The following is a 22585-nucleotide window of genomic DNA, read 5'->3' on the forward strand; positions in this document are numbered from 1 at the left end:
CAGGGAGTCGGGGCATGACGCGATGTCACGGGGCTGTGATGTGCTGCTGTCGCACAGGGAGTCGGGGTATGACGCGATGTCAAGGGGCTGTGATGCGCTGTTGTCACACAGGGAGTCGGGGTATGACGCGATGTCACAGGGCTGTGATGCGCTGCTGTCACACAGGGAGTCGGGGTATGACACGATGTCACAGGGCAGTGATGCGCTGCTGTCACACAGGGAGTCGGGGCGGGAGGTGATGTTACGGGGCAGTGATGCGCTGCTGTAGCACACGGAGTCGGGGTATGACGCGATGTCATGGGGCTGTGATGCGCTGCTGTCGCAGAGGGACTCGGGGCGGGACGTGATGTCACGGGGCTGTGATGCGCTTCTGTCGCACACGGAGTCGGGGTATGACGCGATGTCACGGGGCTGTGATGCGCTGCTGTCCGATGGACTCGGGGCGGGATGTGATGTCATGGGGCTGTGATGCGCTGCTGTCGCACAGGGAGTCCGGGCGGGACGTGATGTCACGGGGCTGTGATGCGCTGCTGTCGCAGAGGGACTCGGGGCGGGACGTGATGTCACGGGGCTGTGATGCGCTGCTGTCGCACAGGGAGTCGGGGTATGATGCGATGTCACGGGGCTGTGATGCGCTGCTGCCGCACAGGGAGTCGGGGTATGACGCGATGTCACGGGGCTGTGATGCGCTGCTGTTGCACAGGGAGTCGGGGTATGACGCGATGTCACGGGGCTGTGATGCGCTGCTATCGCACAGGGACTCGGGGCGGGACGTGATGTCACGGGGCTGTGATGCGCTGCTGTCGCAGAGGGACTCGGGGCGGGACGTGATGTCACGGGGCTGTGATGCGCTGCTGTCGCACAGGGTCTGGGGGTGGGACGTGATGTCACGGGGCTGTGATGCGCTGCTGTCGGACAGGGAGTCCGGGCGGGATGTGGTGTCATGGGGTTGTGATGCGCTGCTGTCGCACAGGGAGTTGGGGCGGGATGTGATGTCACGGGGCTGTGATGCGCTGCTGTCGCACAGGGTCTGGGGGTGGGACGTGATGTCACGGGGCTGTGATGCGCTGCTGTCGCACAGGGACTCGGGGTATGACGTTTGTCACGGGGCTGTGATGCGCTGCTGTCGCAGAGGGACTCGAGGCGGGACGTGATGTCACGGGGCTGTGTTGCGCTGCTGTCACACAGGGAGTCGGGGCGGGAGGTGATGTTACGGGGCAGTGATGCGCTGCTGTAGCACAGGGAGTCGGGGTATGACGCGATGTCACGGGGCTGTGATGCGCTGCTGTCGCACAGGGTCTGGGGTTGGGACGTGATGTCACGGGGCTGTGATGCGCTTCTGTCGCACAGGGTCTGGGGGTGGGACGTGATGTCACGGGGCTGTGATGCGCTTCTGTCGCACAGGGTCTGGGGGTGGGACGTGATGTCACGGGGCTGTGATGCGCTGCTGTCACACAGGGAGTCGGGGTATGACACGATGTCACAGGGCAGTGATGCGCTGCTGTCGCACAGGGTCTGGGGCTGGGACGTGATGTCACGGGGCTGTGATGCGCTGCTGTCGCACACGGAGTCGGGGTATGATGCGATGTCACGGGGCTGTGATGCGCTGCTGTCGCACACGGAGTCGGGGTATGACGCGATGTCACGGGGCTGTGATGCGCTGCTGTCGCAGAGGGACTCGGGGCGGGACGTGATGTCACGGGGCTGTGATGCGCTGCTGTCGCACAGGGACTCGGGGTGGGACGTGATGTCACGGGGCTGTGATGCACTGCTGTCGCACAGGGAGTCGGGGCATGACGCGATGTCACGGGGCTGTGATGCGCTGCTGTCGCACAGGGAGTCGGGGTATGACGCGATGTCACGGGGCTGTGATGCGCTGCTGTCGCACAGGGTCTGGGGTTGGGACGTGATGTCACGGGGCTGTGATGCGCTTCTGTCGCACAGGGTCTGGGGGTGGGACGTGATGTCACGGGGCTGTGATGCGCTTCTGTCGCACAGGGTCTGGGGGTGGGACGTGATGTCACGGGGCTGTGATGCGCTGCTGTCACACAGGGAGTTGGGGTATGACACGATGTCACAGGGCAGTGATGCGCTGCTGTCGCACAGGGTCTGGGGCTGGGACGTGATGTCACGGGGCTGTGATGCGCTGCTGTCGCACAGGGTCTGGGGTTGGGACGCGATGTCACGGGGCTGTGATGCGCTTCTGTCGCACAGGGTCTGGGGCTGGGACGTGATGTCACGGGGCTGTGATGCGCTGCTGTCGCACACGGAGTCGGGGTATGATGCGATGTCACGGGGCTGTGATGCGCTGCTGTCGCACACGGAGTCGGGGTATGACGCGATGTCACGGGGCTGTGATGCGCTGCTGTCGCAGAGGGACTCGGGGCGGGACGTGATGTCACGGGGCTGTGATGCGCTGCTGTCGCACAGGGACTCGGGGCGGGACGTGATGTCACGGGGCTGTGATGCACTGCTGTCGCACAGGGAGTCGGGGCATGACGCGATGTCACGGGGCTGTGATGTGCTGCTGTCGCACAGGGAGTCGGGGTATGACGCGATGTCAAGGGGCTGTGATGCGCTGTTGTCACACAGGGAGTCGGGGTATGACGCGATGTCACAGGGCTGTGATGCGCTGCTGTCACACAGGGAGTCGGGGTATGACACGATGTCACAGGGCAGTGATGCGCTGCTGTCACACAGGGAGTCGGGGCGGGAGGTGATGTTACGGGGCAGTGATGCGCTGCTGTAGCACACGGAGTCGGGGTATGACGCGATGTCATGGGGCTGTGATGCGCTGCTGTCACACAGGGAGTCGGGGTATGACGCGATGTCACGGGGCTGTGATGCGCTGCTGTCGCAGAGGGACTCGGGGCGGGACGTGATGTCACGGGGCTGTGATGCGCTTCTGTCGCACACGGAGTCGGGGTATGACGCGATGTCACGGGGCTGTGATGCGCTGCTGTCCGATGGACTCGGGGCGGGATGTGATGTCATGGGGCTGTGATGCGCTGCTGTCGCACAGGGAGTCCGGGCGGGACGTGATGTCACGGGGCTGTGATGCGCTGCTGTCGCAGAGGGACTCGGGGCGGGACGTGATGTCACGGGGCTGTGATGCGCTGCTGTCGCACAGGGAGTCGGGGTATGATGCGATGTCACGGGGCTGTGATGCGCTGCTGCCGCACAGGGAGTCGGGGTATGACGCGATGTCACGGGGCTGTGATGCGCTGCTGTAGCACAGGGAGTCGGGGTATGACGCGATGTCACGGGGCTGTGATGCGCTGCTGTCGCACAGGGACTCGGGGCGGGACGTGATGTCACGGGGCTGTGATGCGCTGCTGTCGCAGAGGGACTCGGGGCGGGACGTGATGTCACGGGGCTGTGATGCGCTGCTGTCGCACAGGGTCTGGGGGTGGGACGTGATGTCACGGGGCTGTGATGCGCTGCTGTCGGACAGGGAGTCCGGGCGGGATGTGGTGTCATGGGGTTGTGATGCGCTGCTGTCGCACAGGGAGTTGGGGCGGGATGTGATGTCACGGGGCTGTGATGCGCTGCTGTCGCACAGGGTCTGGGGGTGGGACGTGATGTCACGGGGCTGTGATGCGCTGCTGTCGCACAGGGACTCGGGGTATGACGTTTTGTCACGGGGCTGTGATGCGCTGCTGTCGCAGAGGGACTCGAGGCGGGACGTGATGTCACGGGGCTGTGTTGCGCTGCTGTCACACAGGGAGTCGGGGCGGGAGGTGATGTTACGGGGCAGTGATGCGCTGCTGTAGCACAGGGAGTCGGGGTATGACGCGATGTCACGGGGCTGTGATGCGCTGCTGTCGCACAGGGTCTGGGGTTGGGACGTGATGTCACGGGGCTGTGATGCGCTTCTGTCGCACAGGGTCTGGGGGTGGGACGTGATGTCACGGGGCTGTGATGCGCTTCTGTCGCACAGGGTCTGGGGGTGGGACGTGATGTCACGGGGCTGTGATGCGCTGCTGTCACACAGGGAGTCGGGGTATGACACGATGTCACAGGGCAGTGATGCGCTGCTGTCGCACAGGGTCTGGGGCTGGGACGTGATGTCACGGGGCTGTGATGCGCTGCTGTCGCACACGGAGTCGGGGTATGATGCGATGTCACGGGGCTGTGATGCGCTGCTGTCGCACACGGAGTCGGGGTATGACGCGATGTCACGGGGCTGTGATGCGCTGCTGTCGCAGAGGGACTCGGGGCGGGACGTGATGTCACGGGGCTGTGATGCGCTGCTGTCGCACAGGGACTCGGGGTGGGACGTGATGTCACGGGGCTGTGATGCACTGCTGTCGCACAGGGAGTCGGGGCATGACGCGATGTCACGGGGCTGTGATGTGCTGCTGTCGCACAGGGAGTCGGGGCATGACGCGATGTCACGGGGCTGTGATGCGCTGCTGTCGCACAGGGTCTGGGGTTGGGACGTGATGTCACGGGGCTGTGATGCGCTTCTGTCGCACAGGGTCTGGGGGTGGGACGTGATGTCACGGGGCTGTGATGCGCTTCTGTCGCACAGGGTCTGGGGGTGGGACGTGATGTCACGGGGCTGTGATGTGCTGCTGTCACACAGGGAGTTGGGGTATGACACGATGTCACAGGGCAGTGATGCGCTGCTGTCGCACAGGGTCTGGGGCTGGGACGTGATGTCACGGGGCTGTGATGCGCTGCTGTCGCACAGGGTCTGGGGTTGGGACGCGATGTCACGGGGCTGTGATGCGGTGCTGTCGCACACGGAGTCGGGGTATGATGCGATGTCACGGGGCTGTGATGCGCTGCTGTCGCACAGGGTCTGGGGCTGGGACGTGATGTCACGGGGCTGTGATGCGCTGCTGTCGCACAGGGTCTGGGGTTGGGACGTGATGTCACGGGGCTGTGATGCGCTGCTGTCACACAGGGAGTCGGGGTATGACACGATGTCACAGGGCAGTGATGCGCTGCTGTCGCACAGGGTCTGGGGCTGGGACGTGATGTCACGGGGCTGTGATGCGCTGCTGTCGCACAGGGTCTGTGGCTGGGACGTGATGTCACGGGGCTGTGCTGCGCTGCTGGCTCACAAGGACACGACGCCATGGTGCTGTCACAAGATCTTGTGCTTTCACAAGGCTCCTCTCTCCACCGCTATTGGGCCGAGGAGGCCTCTCGAGGGCTCAGCGTGGGAGCAACCCCAGCCTGCACGTGCCCGCTGCCCTCTCAGCGCATGGAGCCCCGCCCCCTGAGCCCGGGGGTGCAGCTCAACGCTCCGCCAGCGGGGGCGTGAAGCTTCCCGCGTCCCGTAGCCGGGTGAAGCGCGTCGTCAGCTGCGGCCGGCCTCGCGGATTGGCTCGCGAGCTGCTCGGCGCAGGCGCAGTGGAGGTAGCCGCCGGGAGGAGGCCGGCGGCGCTCTCCTTCTTAAAGGGCGAGCGCACGGGGTTGCTCCAGGCGCAAAATGGTGAGTGGTGCCGCCTGAGGGAGCGGTGCCCGCCCGGCCTTGGGAGCTGCCGGCGAAGGCCGTCCCGTCCCGTGCGGGCAGCGCAGGCGGCGGCGGCCCCCTGCTGGGGCAGTTGCTGGCGACCCCCCCCCCCCCGCCCGCCCGCGCAGGGAGCGGATGAGGGAGGCCTGGCCGCTCGCAGCTGCCCTGGCCTGGGGCCTTTCGCCTCCCGCTCCCCCCCCTCCCGGGGCGCCTGTCCGAGCCCGCCTGTCACTCAGGGACCCAGGCGCCTAGTGCGGCTGGGGGGCGTAAAAAGCGGGCAGCCGACGCCCCTGGATCCCGGCCGTGGCCGAAGCCGGCGGCGCGCGGGACGGAGCGAGCCCTCAGCCCTGCCTGCCGCTGCTTCCGCGGCTTCCCCCCGGCTCGGCCGCCCGGGCAGCCTTGGCACGGGCGCTGGGGGCTGGGGTCGCTGGGCGGCGCTGCGCTGCCGTGAGGGGCGAGGTGTGCTTGGGGCTATGATGTGTGTTGCCTTGTGTCTGGATTGGGGGGGCGCGGGGGGTGTCTGACAAGTCAGGTGGCAAGTGAAGGGGGGGTGCTGCGGTGAGGGGCTAGGTGTGTTCAGCGTTCTTGTGTGGGGGGGGTTGTGTTGGTGCTGAGAGTTATGGGGGTGTGTGTGTGTCTGGAGTTATTGTGTGTGTAGGGGGTTGTGTTGGTGCTGAGAGAGGTGTGGGGGGGTGTTGTGTGTGTGTGTGGGGGGGGGTGTTTGGAGTTATTGGGGGTGTGTGTGTTGGTGCTGAGAGAGTTATGTGGGTGGTGAATGGGGTGTGTGTGTGTCTGGAGTTATTGTGTGTGTAGGGGGTTGTGTTGGTGCTGAGAGAGTTGTGGGGGGGGTGTTGTGTGTGTGTGTGTGTGTGTGTGTGTGGGGGGGGGGGGTGTTTGGAGTTATTGGGTGTGTGTGTGTTGGTGCTGAGAGAGTTATGTGGGTGGTGAATGGGGTGTGTGTGTGTCTGGAGTTATTGTGTTGGTGCTGAGTTATGTGGGGGGGGTGTTTGGAGTTATTGGGTGTGTGTGTGTGTTTGGTGCTGAGTGTGTGTGTGGGGGGGTGTGTTTGGAGTTATTGGGGATGGGGGTGTGTGTGTGTGCGTGCGTGCGCTAGTCTTGGAAGAACTGTGGCAGCTGGGCCAAGTAATCCACCATCTGTGCAGTCTCCCTCATAGAATCAATGACCTTGTTTTATGCAAATTAGCTGTAGTAGCGGTGGTTGGCCGAGTTGTCTGATATCACAGTGGTCTAGGAGTCTTGGTATGGGATAGATAGATGCCTTGCAGTCAGTGAGTATAATTGATAACGTCAAAACGGCTGACTCAAATGGCTCAAAAATTGCTGCAAATCCTGGTAATGGTTGAATCTAATGCTGTTTGGAACAAAACTCTCAGCTATGCTTGTAGCTATTTCCATTCCTTCATGCTGACTCAACAAACATTCTAGGCTTAAGAGTGACAATCTTGTATCGATGGAGCAAAAATTGTACCTGAAACTAAATGGGTAGGGCCTGAAGGGGACAGAAAAGGTGGAAACCTGGAAGCATGGTCTCTAGAGTCATTGCTAGTGTATCACCATTTTTCACTCACTCCCCTTTGAGTTTGCTACTTTGTCGTAACTTTTGTTAGGTGGAGGCGTGAAAGGGGAGAAACTCATCTAAAATGATCCTGTGTATGGAAACAGGATTGTAAACTAAAGTAGTCATGATCTTGCATGACTCCTGAGAAAGCTGCATCCCTTTTTTTTTTCTTGAAGTAGAGTTCAGAAAGGTCACACAATGAGAAGTTCTTATAGCTCTGCTGTAACTGAAGATAAAGGCTTCAGTTGAAACGTGCATTTCTCAGCTTCTTGCTTACACTTGGTGTATTGCTAAAAAGTGACCATTTGTGGCTCTGTGTGTGTCTTTGGGGAGGAGGGATATGAAAACAGTGTGACTAAGTCTTAACAGGTTTCCATTCTGTCTTCCTACAGACATTGCAATATGAAAACATTTCTATGTAAACAGTTTGAAAAGTCACTCTTCTGTGATCAGTTGGGAGGAGGGGAGCTGGCTGAGCTATCGGTTTCTGAAGAATTTAAAGTTTGGTTCTAGCCAGAAAAGGGACATGGTTTTTTTTTTTTGTTTGTTTTTTGTTTTTAAAAGCACCCCCTTACTCAGCAGATTTGCTCTCTGCGTACTCAGTCATAGCTCTGCTGGCTTTAGTGAAAGCATAATACTTATGTATTTGTTTACCTCTGATGCTGGAGAGCCAGCATATCCAACAGGGAGTAGTGAACTGGATTATGTTCCTCATGTATCACAAACAGAATTGTTTAATTCTATTTACAGGGCTAATTTGAGCCACCTGTGGAACCCCAGGGTGACTGCACAAGTGGTTTGGCCTGCAGTACTTGGTTTACTATTTATGTTGGAAAGAAAAGAACCTATATTGACTCTCATCCCAAATTGAGTTTGTGGTGTTGGAATAACTGTCTTGCATCAAATGTTTCCATTTTGAAAGTGCAGTATCACTTAGAAACAATGAACATGGGTCACAATGCCATGTTTAATGACTTTCAGAATAGAACCATACTACTACGACAGCAGGCGAAGTAGATGCTAATGCTAGCCTGTGAGTGAGGATGATCCAAAATGGTCTGGGGAAACAAGCACACAGCCATCATCCTCATCCTTGCAGCAGCCAGGAGCCTGAGAGAGAGTAAAGTAGTAGTAGTGCCATCACAGCAGACTTATAGGTGGAGGAAGAAGTCTCCATTCCAGCAGTCATAGGGAGCAAACTCAAGACACCTTTCCAGAGGTTGCATCTTGGACTCCATCTTCATCAGAGTCTAGAGACAGCAGGAGAATGCTTGGATGAGGTTTGCCTTTGCCACTTTTTTTAGTGAGGAAACCCTCCTATCTTCAATATTGGCCTCTAGTAAGGTGTCTGATAAACTGCTCAAGGCCTGAGGTTTAAAGATTAAAATTTCTTCTGATCACTAAACTAGTGATTTCTTTTACCGAATGACTCATTTAGTGTATGCCTTCAATAATTTTAGAATAGGTTTTAATTAAACTACCCCAGCAGAAAAGTTCTGGCACATCTGAGTAGTTCAGGGAAACATTCATGGGACTTCCTCTCCCTAACTAATTCCTGACAAAGTCCTCTTTATGGAGGAAGCTATATGTAAACTAAGATAAGTGGACTAGTACTTTGGTGTAGCTGCATATGGGCTCAGAATATTACTTCAGTATCTTTCTAAACTCTAATTTATTCCTTTAAGACTTGCTCTGATAATGAGATCATTTAGCTTTATATATGGATTTTGTTAGCTCTGATTTCTCGGAGTTTCCTTTATACACTCTCTCCTATGTACGGTGGCTACAGTAGTAAAATTTAGCTAAAGATGGTGAACTACTTTTTCTTCCTTCTGCTTGGCAATGGTGTTCTGATATGCTTGGCAGTCAGTCAAAGCTACCTATGGTGACAGAACACTTGCTGAGCGATGGAGCTGACAGTTATAACAAGACGTGCAAGGGAGTGTGTATAAAGAATGGTGCAGGAAATGGGCAGTGGTTGATGTGGTGCAATTACCAATTATATGTAAAATGGTTTATAACTTAGAGGGCTATCTGTGAAGGAACAGATTACTTTGTTTCTTGCCTTCAATAGGATAATTTTTCTAAGTCTTCATTTTAGACTTCACTAAGTCTAACTTCTCAAAAAAAGTAACCTGTAAATATAATAGGGAAAGTGCACACTTTTTTCATTTAATATAGTTTGTTAAACACTTTGCATGTAGGCAAAATTTGAAGGTTCAGAATTCTACTTTCATACCTAGCACAACAGGCCCCTGATTGGGGCCTCTAGATGCTACTGAAATATTAACAGCTCTTATTATGTTAAATATTCACAGTGCTGTACTGGCATTAGTGTATTACGTGTATTTAATAGGGTGTTTTATTTCAGGACTAAACTTGCAAAATCAGTTGCATATACGATTCATGATTTTAACTTGTAAGTTGCAGAAACAGGATTGCCTGATAAGGTAAAAGTATACATATTTATTCCTGAAGTCAGAAAATAATTTCTAAAGACATTTGGTCCACATTTTTCTGATATTTAACTTTCCTTTTTTTGGCCCAGTATGAAAAGACGAGACAAGATTTGTTTCTTGTGTACCACAAGTCCATTTTTCACTGTTTAAGCCTTATATTGTCTCTTTTTGTACATCTGAATTTTGTGCATGTTCTGAATCTTCAACTAATTTCATGTAGTCATATAATTTTGGGAGGATGGGGTTAGTTCCTTTTTTGTTAACAAATACACTTTTTTTTTTTTAATATATATAGAGTGAATCTCTGGTGGTTTGTGATGTTGCTGAAGATCTGGTGGAAAAGTTGAGAAAATTCCGGTTTCGCAAAGAAACCAACAATGCTGCCATTATAAGTAAGCTAAAATCATTGCCAATAAAAGCTACAAGGTCCTTACAGAAAATCTTTGATTTTTAGCTGCTGCAGCAAAATGGCATGTACTATGCTTCTACTATACCACTAACTTTGATATTTTCCCATTCCCACTTAACAATAGAACACTTTTATAGTATGAAACTAAAGCTTTCAGAATAAAAGCTGTCACACTTTCTGTTAATAGAAATACTTGTGTGCTTAAACACTGCTTAAAGTGGAAAAAGTTTACCACTGGCTGCAAGAAGGTGGAGGAAAAAGCCAAGACTTGATCCTCTTAAGTTTGAGTATATTTGACATTCTTAAAGTAGACTATAGAAATTGCTAGTTTTGTAACAAAGTTTGGGGGGAGAAGTCTTGACTGCACTGAAGTTAAAACTCCCATTGTTTCTGTGGGGCCAGAATTCCACTCACTGATTGTTGTTAGAGGGGGCGGGGGAGAAGAGGAGGGAGTGAAAGTACAAGATAATGCAGTAGGTAGGTTTAAATAAAAAGTTGATTATTATATGCATGTAATTCTAGAAGAGTTGCAATTTTAACCTTTAATTCAAAAAAAGGGTGTGTGTGGAGACAGAGGCCCCCATAGATGCAGAGCTCACCTATGTTATGTTTTTATTATAGTGAAGATTGACAAGGATAAGCAACTGGTGGTACTGGATGAGGAGCATGAGGTTTGTTAAATGAACTGTAAATAAGAATATCTTCAGCTTGCCATGTATTGTTGCCACTGAGGTACTGTTTTAGTGTCAAATTGTTTTCAAACTGTTAATCTTATTTGGGTCATGAACCTCCTTCAAATGCATGGTTACTCTGCCCGTGAAGCATGATACACTATTAATTGAGCTGTATGGTAGCAATTGTACTGTTAGTTATCCAAACAAAACAGTTTAAGCTTTAAAATGTTAGTTAAATTATATTTGAATCAAAATTATGCAAAAAGCATCTCTCCATTAGCTGGCTCTCTGGAAGAATTCTTGCTGAGCCTTTTGCTGACTTGCACTCTGGACTCTACATTGACCTGCCATTAGTTGGAAGTTAGGATTGTGTTAATCCCTGTAGACTGGTGGAGTAATAACTTTATCTCGGTGTGTAGTGTTGGCCCACACAACACAATCTTATGCAATGATTTGAGAAATAACTTTTACCTCTTTCCCAGAAGGTTAAAAAATATATTTGAAGAGGGATATTGGCCACTGTGAATTGTTTGGCTTGTTCGCTAGTCCAGGAACTGGTCTCTCACAGATAGACCAACGGCTAGATTTCAGGATCAGTTTGTATTGCTGGTTCTAGCAAATCTTGCACACTCGTGTTCAGTAGCCAAGATAGATACACTGGCACTCGCCACATATTTCAAAGACTAAAGTGGAGCCCAAAACATCAGTTTCCTAAACAGATTTTTTTTATATTAACATTAAATCTTATACAAAATTACTAAATCAGTTTAGCAATCATTTAGCAGTGCAATCTTCCTATGACTGTTCCCATAGGATTGTTCTCAGTTAAATTGTAGATATATAACTGTAAATGTAGCAGTGTCTTACTTCCGTGACCCTTGTACTCTAGCCTGTATAGTGTGTGGGTCTGAGTTCACCTATTTAAAGACTGCTTGTGTTTTAATATTACTAGGGCATTTCCCCTGATGAACTAAAAGATGAGCTGCCTGAGAGACAACCTCGATATCCTTTTTCTAACGTTGCTAGCATTGTTTTGTTTACTGAAAATAAATTCCTTTCCCCCCCCTTCCTTCAAACAAGTATTTGCCTAGAGTGGAAATTCTCCCTATGTTAATTCAAAAATTGATTTTCATGATCTATTCTGTAGTCCTATGCCATTTCTTAGCAAAGACTTGTACAATGGTATAGTGAAGTCTCCACTTCTAAGACTTGGTTATTTCACTGTGTTTTGAATGGCTTTCAGTCTGCTCTTTTGCAGGGACATTCAGCAAATTAATACAACAGAAAGATTTAAATCTAACACTTTAGCTATAGATTCTGCATTTAAAGATTAGTAAAGCACACCACCATCCAAGGCTTGATGTGCAAAGAGCTACCAACAAACAGTTTGCAAAGAGAGCATGCAAAGAGCAGCAAACATTCTCTTTTTTTTAGAAAAAGAAATCTGACTGCTTATGAAGTTTCAGCTAAATCGGATATTTAAAATGTCGTAGAGAGAAATCCTTGAAAGGACTTTATAGTGAAAAAGCTCTCAATATTGTCCTAACATCTATTTTGCAAAATATTCACACAAACACCTATCTCATATGGGGGTTATGTTACTGAAAAGCAGGGTAAATCTTCCAATGGCTCAAACTCAAATCGGAAGAGAAATCAAGATGGGAGCAAGATGAAACAGTACAGAAACTGATAAATGTAAGCATCTTTTAGAACAGACAGTAAAGAGGGAGTTATTTTTGCCTATATCAAGCTCAGGTAACAAATGTAAGGATTTATGTTCTAAGGGATCGATGTGTTTTTTTTTTTTTTTGTTTTTTTTAAAAGTTTCCTTAACTTCAGGAAAACATTCATTGTATATAGTTACAAGTATCAGCATGATGATAGAGTTTCTTATCCATTGTGCTTTATCTTCTCCAGTCCAGTTGGTGAGTGAACATTGTGAATAGTAGTTGCTATATCCTATAAATGTGGAAGTTCTTGTATCTAAGAAACAAAAAAGGTCTAATGCTTAAGATCAGTGTTTTTCACACTTAAGGCCAAATTCATCAGTATGCACTCTCTGGCCCAACTCTAACATAAAGGGGTTGCAAATTCACAGTAATGGCTTCCTGACAAAATTCTTTGGAGGGGAGTTTCTGGCAGGCACAGAACCAGTTGTATGCTACCTCCTACAGGAGCATCAAATATTCCTGTGTCCCAGCTGCCAGAACAGCTGTTGCAGCCGAGACCCACATTAGAGCAACTCTCAGGCTGCCTTAGTCTGTACCAGGGACCGAGTGGCCCTGAAGAAACCTAGGAATGGGCAGGAAAAAAGCCAGCTCAGCACCTCCACTTAGTTACAAGCTCTGGTCATACACAGGGAATGAATTGGGTCCCTTGAGATCAGTCTGCACATTCTGAATTTATAATAGGGTGGCTTTCTGCAGCTATTAAACTACATTGTGATCCTCGAGAGAGTGCATTGTTTTACCCTTCACTAGTCTGCCTGCTAGAATAACCAGGTGGGTGTTAAAGTTTAGCAATAAAAGTCCACATCTTTTCTGTATCTTCAGTAGCTCATTTCTGTAACAAGTTCTAAACTACACCTGCAGTATTAGGTTCTGCTCTGAGAGCTCAACCAATGGTAAGATGCTTCACTGGAGACCTTACCTAGAATTCATTTCTGTAATTATTGTATCTCCTAGATTTTGTTTCTAGAAGTTCCCCTCTATTTTCAGTGTCTGGCTAAAACTATACAAAGAGTCAGGACATAGATGGCTTGCTAAATGAAATAAAGCTGGTTATTTTGTCTGGTCAGTTTATTTTTTTGTCTTGCCCTGAAAAATATTGTGCAAGATTAGTGGCTACACTCAGATAAATGCATCCCCTGTATAAAACTGCATCTGTAGTTCCGGAGGAAATGGGAATCTATTAAAAACAACAGCAAAGGTAACTTGCTTTCTGGTAGATCAATGCTCTTGCAGAACATAAGATAGCAGGAAGAGATGATGGGTTTAGCCTCTGCTTTGCTGGCTGTGAAGCTTGAATTGTGATGCAATTAAGCTTAATAGTTATCTTGCTCTTGAGTACAGTTTTTAAGCAGAACTACAGACACAGCTAGATATGATGACCAATCCAACCCACTTTCACATCACTTTAATATAGTCTTGACAAATACTAAATATTCAAAACAACATTAAAGATGATACTGTGTACAAGGAAACAATTGGGTCATTCTGTTGATTGGAAACTTCTGGTATACAAGCTGGGTTTAAAAACAATCTTGTTAATGGATTTTAGTCCAACTGTCCAACACTGCTTTGCTTTCCTTCTCCACAACTACAGGATGCAAGCCTGAACAACAGATGATGTACGCTGGGAGCAAGAATAAGCTTGTACAGACAGCTGAACTCACTAAGGTATAATTTATTATCTAGCTGACCAGTTGCAAGAATCTTTCATAAAAAGCAGAATGTGAGTGTACATAAGATACTGTTCTGTCTTGCTAGTCTGTCACATGTACACAATACAACAGGATCATTACATTCTTGCATGTTAAATTGCATTCAGCAGGTGTCTATCTTGCAGGAAGCCTAAAGAAAGAGGGGAGCAAGCATGGAGACTTACAGATGTGGGGGTTTTGTTTGTTAGGTTTTTTTTGTGTAGTGTTGTGTGTTTTTTTTTTTTTTTTTTTTTTTTTTTTTTTAATTAGGGGACAGGGAGAGCCAATGCTCGTGGAGCATTATCTAAAGTGTCCCTAACTGTTAGAGGGTATTTTAATAATAGTTAACACAATTTGTCAAGTCAGGAGGATAAAAAGGCCATCCTATTTACAAATAGAATATTCTAGGATAAGATGAAGTCTACAGTGTGATTGCAGGCTAGGGCTAATGCCCGTTGGCTGGGCTTTATCTTTTCTGTAGATATAGTATTGTAGCTCTGTGTTGTATAACTGGAACAGATGAGAAGGCAGGAGTGGGAGACCTACTGATCAACTGGACACAAACGTTATCTATTATAATAGGTGAGAGAATGTAAATAATGCCTGTTTTTAATAGCAGTCTTGATCAGTAGATCTCAAAGTGCTTCATGCTATTTATTCTTATAATATCCTTGAGCTAGAAAAGCATTATTTTCCCCAGAAGGACTAATTGACTTGCCAAAGGTCACATTTGATGGAGCAGGGAATCAAATTGGGTTTCCTATATCGGGTGCCCTAACTGCTGGACCATCTTACCCCCAGAATCTAGGAGAGGAATGACGCTATTGATTTGCATATGCCTCAGACTTGAAAACACAATTAATCTAAACAAGGCAGAAGCTTGTTTTCAGTTAATAACTTGGTAATAGCTAACCCTAGAACATAGACTAGCTGATCTCATAAGGCTTTTCCATCTCCCTGCCAGTATGGAGGTGCCACATGTTGGCTAAAAAAAGTTCCTCCTTTTTAGGCTTTACACCTTTGACATTCTTAGATTAAGACTAGAAGAGACCATTGCAGTCCTCTAATCTGATTTGTTATATAGCACAGGACATTGACCTTCACCTAGTAATTCTGTCAGTGAGCCCTGTAATTCATGGTTGAACTGGGATGTTTTTAATAGAAGTACATTATCTTGATTTAAAGCTTTCAAATGGTGTGGTAGAACCTCCATCTCTTGATAAGATGTTGCAGTGGCTAATTGCCCTCACTTAAAAATGTGCCTAATGGTTATGAAGGGTTCACCACAATCACTGAAGCGTGAAACACCTTGGGTGTCTGTTTTTCTAACAATGGTAGAATGGGTCTTGCCAACTTTATTGCCAACTCAGTGTTTCTATGCCAATTGAAGAAGCATCCTCTGGTTGGATGGTTGGTTCTGACACTTTTGGGTCAGAAATAGGAGATTATAAAATCTTCCCCTGGACACCTGCAGTACAGCTGAAAGTTAATGCTAAAACTCACAGGAGCTATTCTGCTGTTCTCTTCCCCTTCCCATCTTGGTTGCTACCCATGTAAATCTTATACTTTAGCCAGGGCAGGACAGGCTTAGTGTTCTGACGCATCTAGTCATCTCCACAATACCTTTAAGAAACACCAAGCCTGGAGAAGAGGACCCTCCAGTTGAAGGGGATGAGTGGGAGAGAGCTGGCTATTTTGGCAGAAGGAGACTGTCTCAGGCCTGGAAGGAACTGAGGCATGAAAACAGAAAAGGGGGGGGACAAGGGGTGGGATCCCCTGAGGAGAAAGGTGAACTCAGGCTATGCACAGCTCATCCACTGGTGAATGGGGAAGACTGGTCAGGTTTCCAGGGGCAAGGGAAGCTAGAGACCAGCTGCATTTGGGGTTTACCCTCTTTTTGGCAAGAACCACAAACCATTTGAAAACTACCTGAAAGAAGGCCAACGAATAGAGTCCGATCTGTTCTTCTAGAACTGACCCCGCTCCATACCCAGGTCAGGGTGTTTAACTTACTGCTTCAGATTTAGATTTTAAATATGCTTTATTCATACCTCTTACTGAAGCTTCATTTCATTCTGGCTCATGCTAGGGCCTTCTCGTGATCTGACTCTTGTACATGACTTAATCAACTTACTCCACTTCTTGGTGGCTTGGTAAAGTAGCCTAGTATCTGTTACGCTAGTCTGTGCTATCATATTGATCTCTTTTTCCCATCCTTTACTTAACAAATCAATATGCCAGTAGACAGCAGTGAATAACAGATTGAACATGAGACACTGTCTGTAGACTAGGCCTGAGAGGCTAGAAAGCAAGAAAAAGATGGTGCAAAAGTGGAAATAAACAAAGGGACCAAAATGTGAAAAAATCTAAATTAAAAAAAAAAAATTGGGGATTACTTAGAAGGTAGAATGGATGGGGAGGAGTAAACAGGTGATTCATGCCCACAATGGGTAAATTCACTGGGGATTTTATGTATTTTGTTGTCCCTTTTACTCTCAACTGAATACTGTAGCATCAGCATAGCGCTCCGCACATGTGCATGTACACATGTACATGTATAGTGCTGAAAATGTGACTTATAATTTCACATTGGTCTTAATAGTATGGTCAAAATATCTTGCAGTCTTCTCTTAGCATACAGTATGTCTTTTTCTTGCTAATAATTCTGACTTGATTCTTCACAGCTTCAATTTTTTATCTTGCTTGCATTAGATAAAAGAATGTTCTCCAGGCTCTGTGGACATGTTATTGATGCAACATTGTTTTATATTGACTTAGCAATTGACTGTCCTAAAAAGATTGTACCTCATTTGAGTGATGCCCAAGGATTCCAACTGGAGTGGAGTAGTGTAAAATTAATCTAGTCTGTGCCAGTATCAAAATCCAGAGACCCTTTCCTGCTAGGTGTGTATTGAGCAGGGAATGATGTACTTGTTTCTGTTTCATTTGCTGTATCAAGGCCTTACTAAAAACTCTCCAAGTCTTTGTATGTATTTAATACTTGGATACCTTTAAGTATCAGATGAGCAAAATATTATGGCGATATTTTGAGGATTCTGCCTGTTTACAAGTCGTTCATGGGCTGAAAAAACTTAAAAGGCTTCAGAGTTAATTCAGCCCAGAATATAGTAATGGTATTGCAAACAGGAAGCGCCTTCACATATTGTAGTAAATATATTAGCATCCCTGAGCTGTGGCTGACAAGACCACTTAAGAGTCACTTAAAAGATCATTTGCTTATGTTATATCATATATGAACTACAAATGAAGTAGCCAGTCCCAGAAACAATAATTATGGCTCTCCATAACTTGATCAAACTGTAACATGTATTTCCATTAGGATCTCGCATTTTATTCAAGGTTATTAACCTGTCCTTGCAAAAATGTGCATGAAGCAAAATGTTAACATGATGATTCCTAGTGTATCATGACTACTTTTTTTTTAAAAGTACACTAATTCATTTTATCAATAGAAGTGTGGTGTAATGTGTTCTGTTCTTCTAAGTACTGGAATGTAAATATTTAACCTGATATTTTGTTTTAGGTATTTGAAATAAGAAATACAGAAGACCTAACTGAAGAGTGGCTGCGTGAGAAACTGGGCTACTTCCATTAAGAGAACCTCTATATAAAGTATTTATATACCATCCTGACAATACTGGAACCAGACATGAATACTTATGCCTAAAAATGCACTGTATTTACAGCAGTTTCCTGCAGTATATTTCTTGTACAAAGTTTGGGCAAGGAGAGGAAGATTAGTCTCCTTGAAGTAAAACTTTGCAAAGTGTTTCCTTGTGTATAACTATAAAAGGGAATACTACTTCTCTGCAGGGATTCTCTTTTTGCACTCTTGTGACTAATATTTCTATAATTACTACAGTTCAGTTCAGAAGCTGTTAAGTATTTACAAACATTTGAAAGCTGACACTAACTTTTCCTGAGCTGCAAATGCATCCTTTTTGACAGATACTGTATACTAGCAGTTTATATGTTAAAATAGCATAGTGCCACTTGTTAAATGAGAATCTTTTTGAATTTCCCAAATTAGTCTATGGTAGTGTTAATATTAAACTGAAACCAAGTATTTATATGACCAATAACATGAAAATTCTTTTTAGGACTTTTCAGGAGTGATTCTCTAATTTTAATGAGTATCTCAGTTGATTGTGAGTCAGTCCAACTAAATTTCAGGGCAAAGGTCTATGACAGCTAGTCAGTCACAAACTAGTTTCTATAAGACTATTTTATAACTCTTAAGGGCTTAATTACAATATCAGTTACATGCATTCTGGATTTTTACATGCAAGACTTAATTACACTATTTATAAATTAACCTTCACTCACATTACCTGTTATATGAACACCTGTTAATACTGTGTGCCTTTAATTTTTTAGCTTTAAAAGACTAAATTTTACTCCAAATTTGGTGTAAAAAAAACAAAACTAAGTAACATGTTTTCTAATGCCTAGTGGTATAATTAAACATTTTTATAAAATAAAACACACCTTGACTTAAAATGCCAGCTATCTGCTCCCATCAGTAAAGACCTGGGAATGCAGGAGTTCAAAGCTCTTAAGATCTTGTGAGTGATTTTAGAATAGTCTGATTTTGTTGGTTGTTGAGAAACCTTGGCCATATATAGGCCTTGTGTGTAATTTTTTTTTTAAATGAAAGGAGGTCTCCTAGCTTAATTGCTTGTCAGTCAAAACTACATTCCAGCTAGGACTTCTGCATGCAAGTAACCTCATTCAATCTTTCAGTTTCATCTTTTTGGTAAAACAGCAAAAATTCTAATATGAAAACAGTACTTTTTATATTGCTAAAAACTAACCTTTTAAAGGGTCTGTTTTTCTATTAAAATAGAATAGTAGTTTGAGTTGGGATATCCTATTTAGCCCATGCGGTGGCAAACAGGTACTCCTATGACAGTATCTCAGTTATGATTCATGTGAGTGTTTGTCATGCTACTGAATAAGTGGCTTCTCATGAGCAGCTTCCAGTCATGAACAGTTGTAGCTTAAAGTATAGTTGCCCTAATATGTGTGTTGGTGGGGAGGAGTGAATTAATCAGTTAAATTTGGAGGCAAGTATTTCATTCTGTAAAACCTTTTCTGGGAGAATGCATGTTTGCTTGCAAGCGCATGCTGTGTAAGAGTATTAAACGTGACTCTGTTTAAGAAGACCACATGGACCCATGCAGTGCTCTTCAGTAGCAGCAGTTCATGTTTAGCTTGATTGACTTATTCCTCCTTCATACACACATCTTTCGGACATAAGAGGGCTTTTCAGTCTGTAGAGGTTATGATGTGATTGAGAGAGTTCATTAGTTCAGTGTAGGAAAAATGACTTTAACTGGAGGAAATAAGATCCTTATGTTGATATATTGAACTGGAACAACATTATTTCCTCATTTTCCCTGGACAGAACATGTATTGATTGTAAAAATGTTCCTTTGTCTTTCTCATGTGCTACAGATCAATAGAAGCAATTTCTTTAGTGGCAGACTTGTATAAATAAGGCTTTGGTCTTTAAATTGGTATTCCTTTCAAAAGCAATTAAAAAAAGATGACTAGAAGATCTTGCTTCACTTGTATTGCATGAACTATAAGGCATTATGATGTCAAAGTCCAGTAGGGCAGAAAGAAACTGCCAGTTGTGCTGTGAGCCCATTAAATTCTTTAATATTCAGCCTAGCTTGTGGTGGGAAAACGGGATTTGTAAACCCCTGACCAGACCAGTGTGCTTTGTATGCTGTGTTGGACTGGCAATAGCCACTTTACTACTTCACAGGGTTTAGCAGGAAGAATGCTTATAAAGGGGGGAAATGTGCCCCACCAAGAAAACTGTTCTTAGTTTGTCTCTTTAGATGAAAATCTGGGGCTTTCTGCACTAAACTTATAATTGTACTTAATTTGTAAGTGATTCTGTGAGTCACCAGTTCTCCACACATGGTCTCCTCCTGCCTTGATTCCAAATACCAAGAGCTCTTCCTCCTGTTCAGTTCTTCCCATTCCCTTCTTCAGCATTTCACCATTCCACCCGCCCTATTCAGATCTCAGATGTTCCTGCTGCCCTGTCTTCTGAATTCCCTCCACTGCACCCCATACCCCACAGTCTTCCCTTTTAGGCTGCTCCTCAGGAACCTCCTTTGCCTAACTCCCAGTCATATGGGGCTGCTCTGAAGACTGATGTGATGGGTAGGGCCTACACAGGCAATGAATTCCTAAAAGCCTTGGTGGACCAGACAGCAGTGTTGCTCTGTAAGTTGTGGGAGTAGGGTGCTGTCTTTGTCCCCTTTCTTCTCAGCTCTGCAGCAAAAGGGAAGGAAGTAACTGCAGCTACTGTGTGGAGAGTCCTCATGCAGAACAGCTGCTGTTCTAGGGCTAATCTAGACTTAATATATGTCAAAATACTGTACTGTCTCCTGTTGCTCATTGTCCAGTTCTCAAGGTCCCAGGACTGGCTCTGAGATATGGTAGTGTGCAGAACTATAGTACCTTTAAGGTAAAGGCATAACTAACCCCATTCAAATCTATACTGTGGATGTGAGACTTATAATGCTGTCATATCGCTAACTGCCCAGGTTTGTTGTTCAAACTGCCTTTCTTTACAGCTACCCATGAAGATTAGCAGGAGGCAGATACATGGTGTTCAGAAAGCCAGTATATTCTAACTTTGCTTATCATTGTTAGTTTAATTTATGCCAGTCTGATGTAACCAAACTCCTCTCTTCTCTGCCAGTGTTTCAGAGATCTCTAGAGTACTCAAAACATGGGGCAGAAGAGTGCTTTAATTATCATGAGACTTGTTAACCTTTGTAGCTAAAGGTCACTCAGCATTTTCTATTAGAAACTCCTACTTTTTTTTTCCAGGAGTCAATAACTCCACCATATAAACGTTTCCTGACCAGAAACTTTACTTAGAGGTCTCCAACAGGTGGAGTTTTTCTGCCACACTTAATTTGGCTGTTTTTAAATTTCAAATAAGTGTATGTGGCAGGGAGGAGGGGGAGGAATCTCTTGTAATCCTGTGTGTGGGGGGGGGGGGGGGGAAAGCCAAACTGACTAAAGCATGAGGTTGTTTTTGTTTTTTTTTTTGCATGTTTTCACTTCATAAGATGGACTGGTTCAACTGCATATGTTTGTGGAAAAAAATTAAATGCAATATTTGGTGGCTTAAAAATATTTCTTGTACTATGTATGCCTCCCTTGATAGACCAGAATGTCAATAATGCTGGGACCTACATCTTTCCAATGTATTGTGTAAATGTGCCTTGTACATTCCCACTGATGATGATTTTTGTCTTAAATGGCTTTTAGTCCAGAAGTTGCATTAATACTAAGGGTCAAAGTTAAATGTGCAAAAGCAAGGGAATTCCAATTTAAAAAAAAATCACTCTGATTTCTCAGTTGTGTGTTGGAATGTAAGCATGTCTCAAAACATTCTGCTCAAACTGCAATAGTGAGTTGTAATGGGATGGGAGTAAAGGCTCCAGTGGAAGCTCTCCACTTCTTCCTTTGCATTTATTACGTTGGGTCAGGCATACAATGTTACCTTTGGGTGCTGATTATGTATGCCAAAGCAAGCTGTCAATGCTATGGATGTTAAAAGATCAGGAGGCTTGAAATATTGATGGTCAAGCTTATTAATCTAACAATTCCATGTAACCATTAATGTCCATAACTGGCACAACCTTCCATCTGGTATTTAGTCTCTGCTAATTCATACTGCATGTTTGTTTTTAAACCAAATCTTTTGCTAAGCATGGTGCTTGTACTGGTTTAAATAAAATGTGAATACTCAAATCACTTTGTTTCTTGTTTTAGCTACCTACAGAACACTGGGCAAGGTCTAAAGACATGGCCCGTGTGCAAACTAGCCACAATAGGCCTTTATTCCACTCTCTTGTAAGCAATGGGGACTGTGAGTAGCTCCATCTGGGAAGAGAAGGAGCTGGTGGATGGGAAGAGTACAGGTGCCATGCCATGATTCTTTCCTCCTCCACCTGTGGGATCAAGGTTGACTGTGGCAATTGGGGAGGATTCTACCTCTAACCCTGTGAGGCTTCATCCTCCATAAAATAGGGCCAACTCTGTTGCCCTTAACTAACATCATCGCAGCTGGGGGAAGCAAATGTAATCATGGTTCTCCATTGCCTTGGGTTGCTGTAAAAATAAGATCAAATCAGAATGGTAGCACTCTTTACACCTGTGCAAAGGGAGTAAAATGACCCAGTCAAGAATGGGCCTTAGCACAAATACTTGAGGGTGTGGGGTTTCAGGGCAGCAGTCATTAGACCCCCTTCTAAAGGAACCATGCTACCATGGACAGGGTTGATCAGGTTCATTGCTTTGATTCCATAAACCTGCCTCCTGCTCCCAGCTAAATTATTCAGGGGAAGCTATGCTGTAGAACTTAGCTATGTGTGGACACAGCTTAAGTCAGTATAAGTTAGTGTGAATAAGCTAACACCCTCACCCCACCCCCACACACACACAGCCCAAGTGATGCAAGTTCCACTGACCTAAGCACCAGTGTGGACAGTGCTATGTCTTCAGGAGAGCTTCTCCCA

General features: G+C 46.4%; 1 protein-coding gene across 4 annotated transcripts; it reads left to right on the top strand.

Annotated features, from left to right (window-relative positions):
* The first annotated feature begins 5314 nt into the window (after positions 1–5314).
* On the top strand, positions 5315–21052 carry GMFB (glia maturation factor beta). 4 transcript variants are annotated; one of them, XM_043516433.1, is made up of 8 exons: positions 5428–5446; positions 8028–8385; positions 9801–9897; positions 10536–10585; positions 11541–11590; positions 12434–12513; positions 13913–13986; positions 17554–21052. In XM_043516433.1, coding segments are annotated over exons 3-8 (327 nt in total). In that variant the 5' UTR covers positions 5428–5446; positions 8028–8385; positions 9801–9896; the 3' UTR covers positions 17626–21052. The 4 variants fall into 4 exon arrangements, with proteins under 4 accessions (XP_038262521.1, XP_043372366.1, XP_043372368.1 ...); XM_038406593.2 differs by lacking the exon at positions 8028–8385 and having other exon boundaries at positions 5315–5446; XM_043516431.1 differs by lacking the exons at positions 8028–8385; positions 17554–21052 and adding an exon at positions 14491–14708 and having other exon boundaries at positions 5315–5446.
* Positions 21053–22585: the final 1533 nt, after the last annotated feature.

Source organism: Dermochelys coriacea, chromosome 6 (genome assembly GCF_009764565.3).
Source record: "Dermochelys coriacea isolate rDerCor1 chromosome 6, rDerCor1.pri.v4, whole genome shotgun sequence".
Taxonomy (NCBI): domain Eukaryota; kingdom Metazoa; phylum Chordata; order Testudines; family Dermochelyidae; genus Dermochelys; species Dermochelys coriacea.

Bases quoted from the DNA above. Each gene is read 5' to 3' on its own strand.
- GMFB (XM_038406593.2), top strand. The intron at 9,898-10,535 runs GTAAGCTAAAAT...TTTTTATTATAG, and splicing joins CAACAATGCTGCCATTATAA to TGAAGATTGACAAGGATAAG. The intron at 12,514-13,912 runs GTGAGTGAACAT...CCACAACTACAG, and splicing joins TATCTTCTCCAGTCCAGTTG to GATGCAAGCCTGAACAACAG.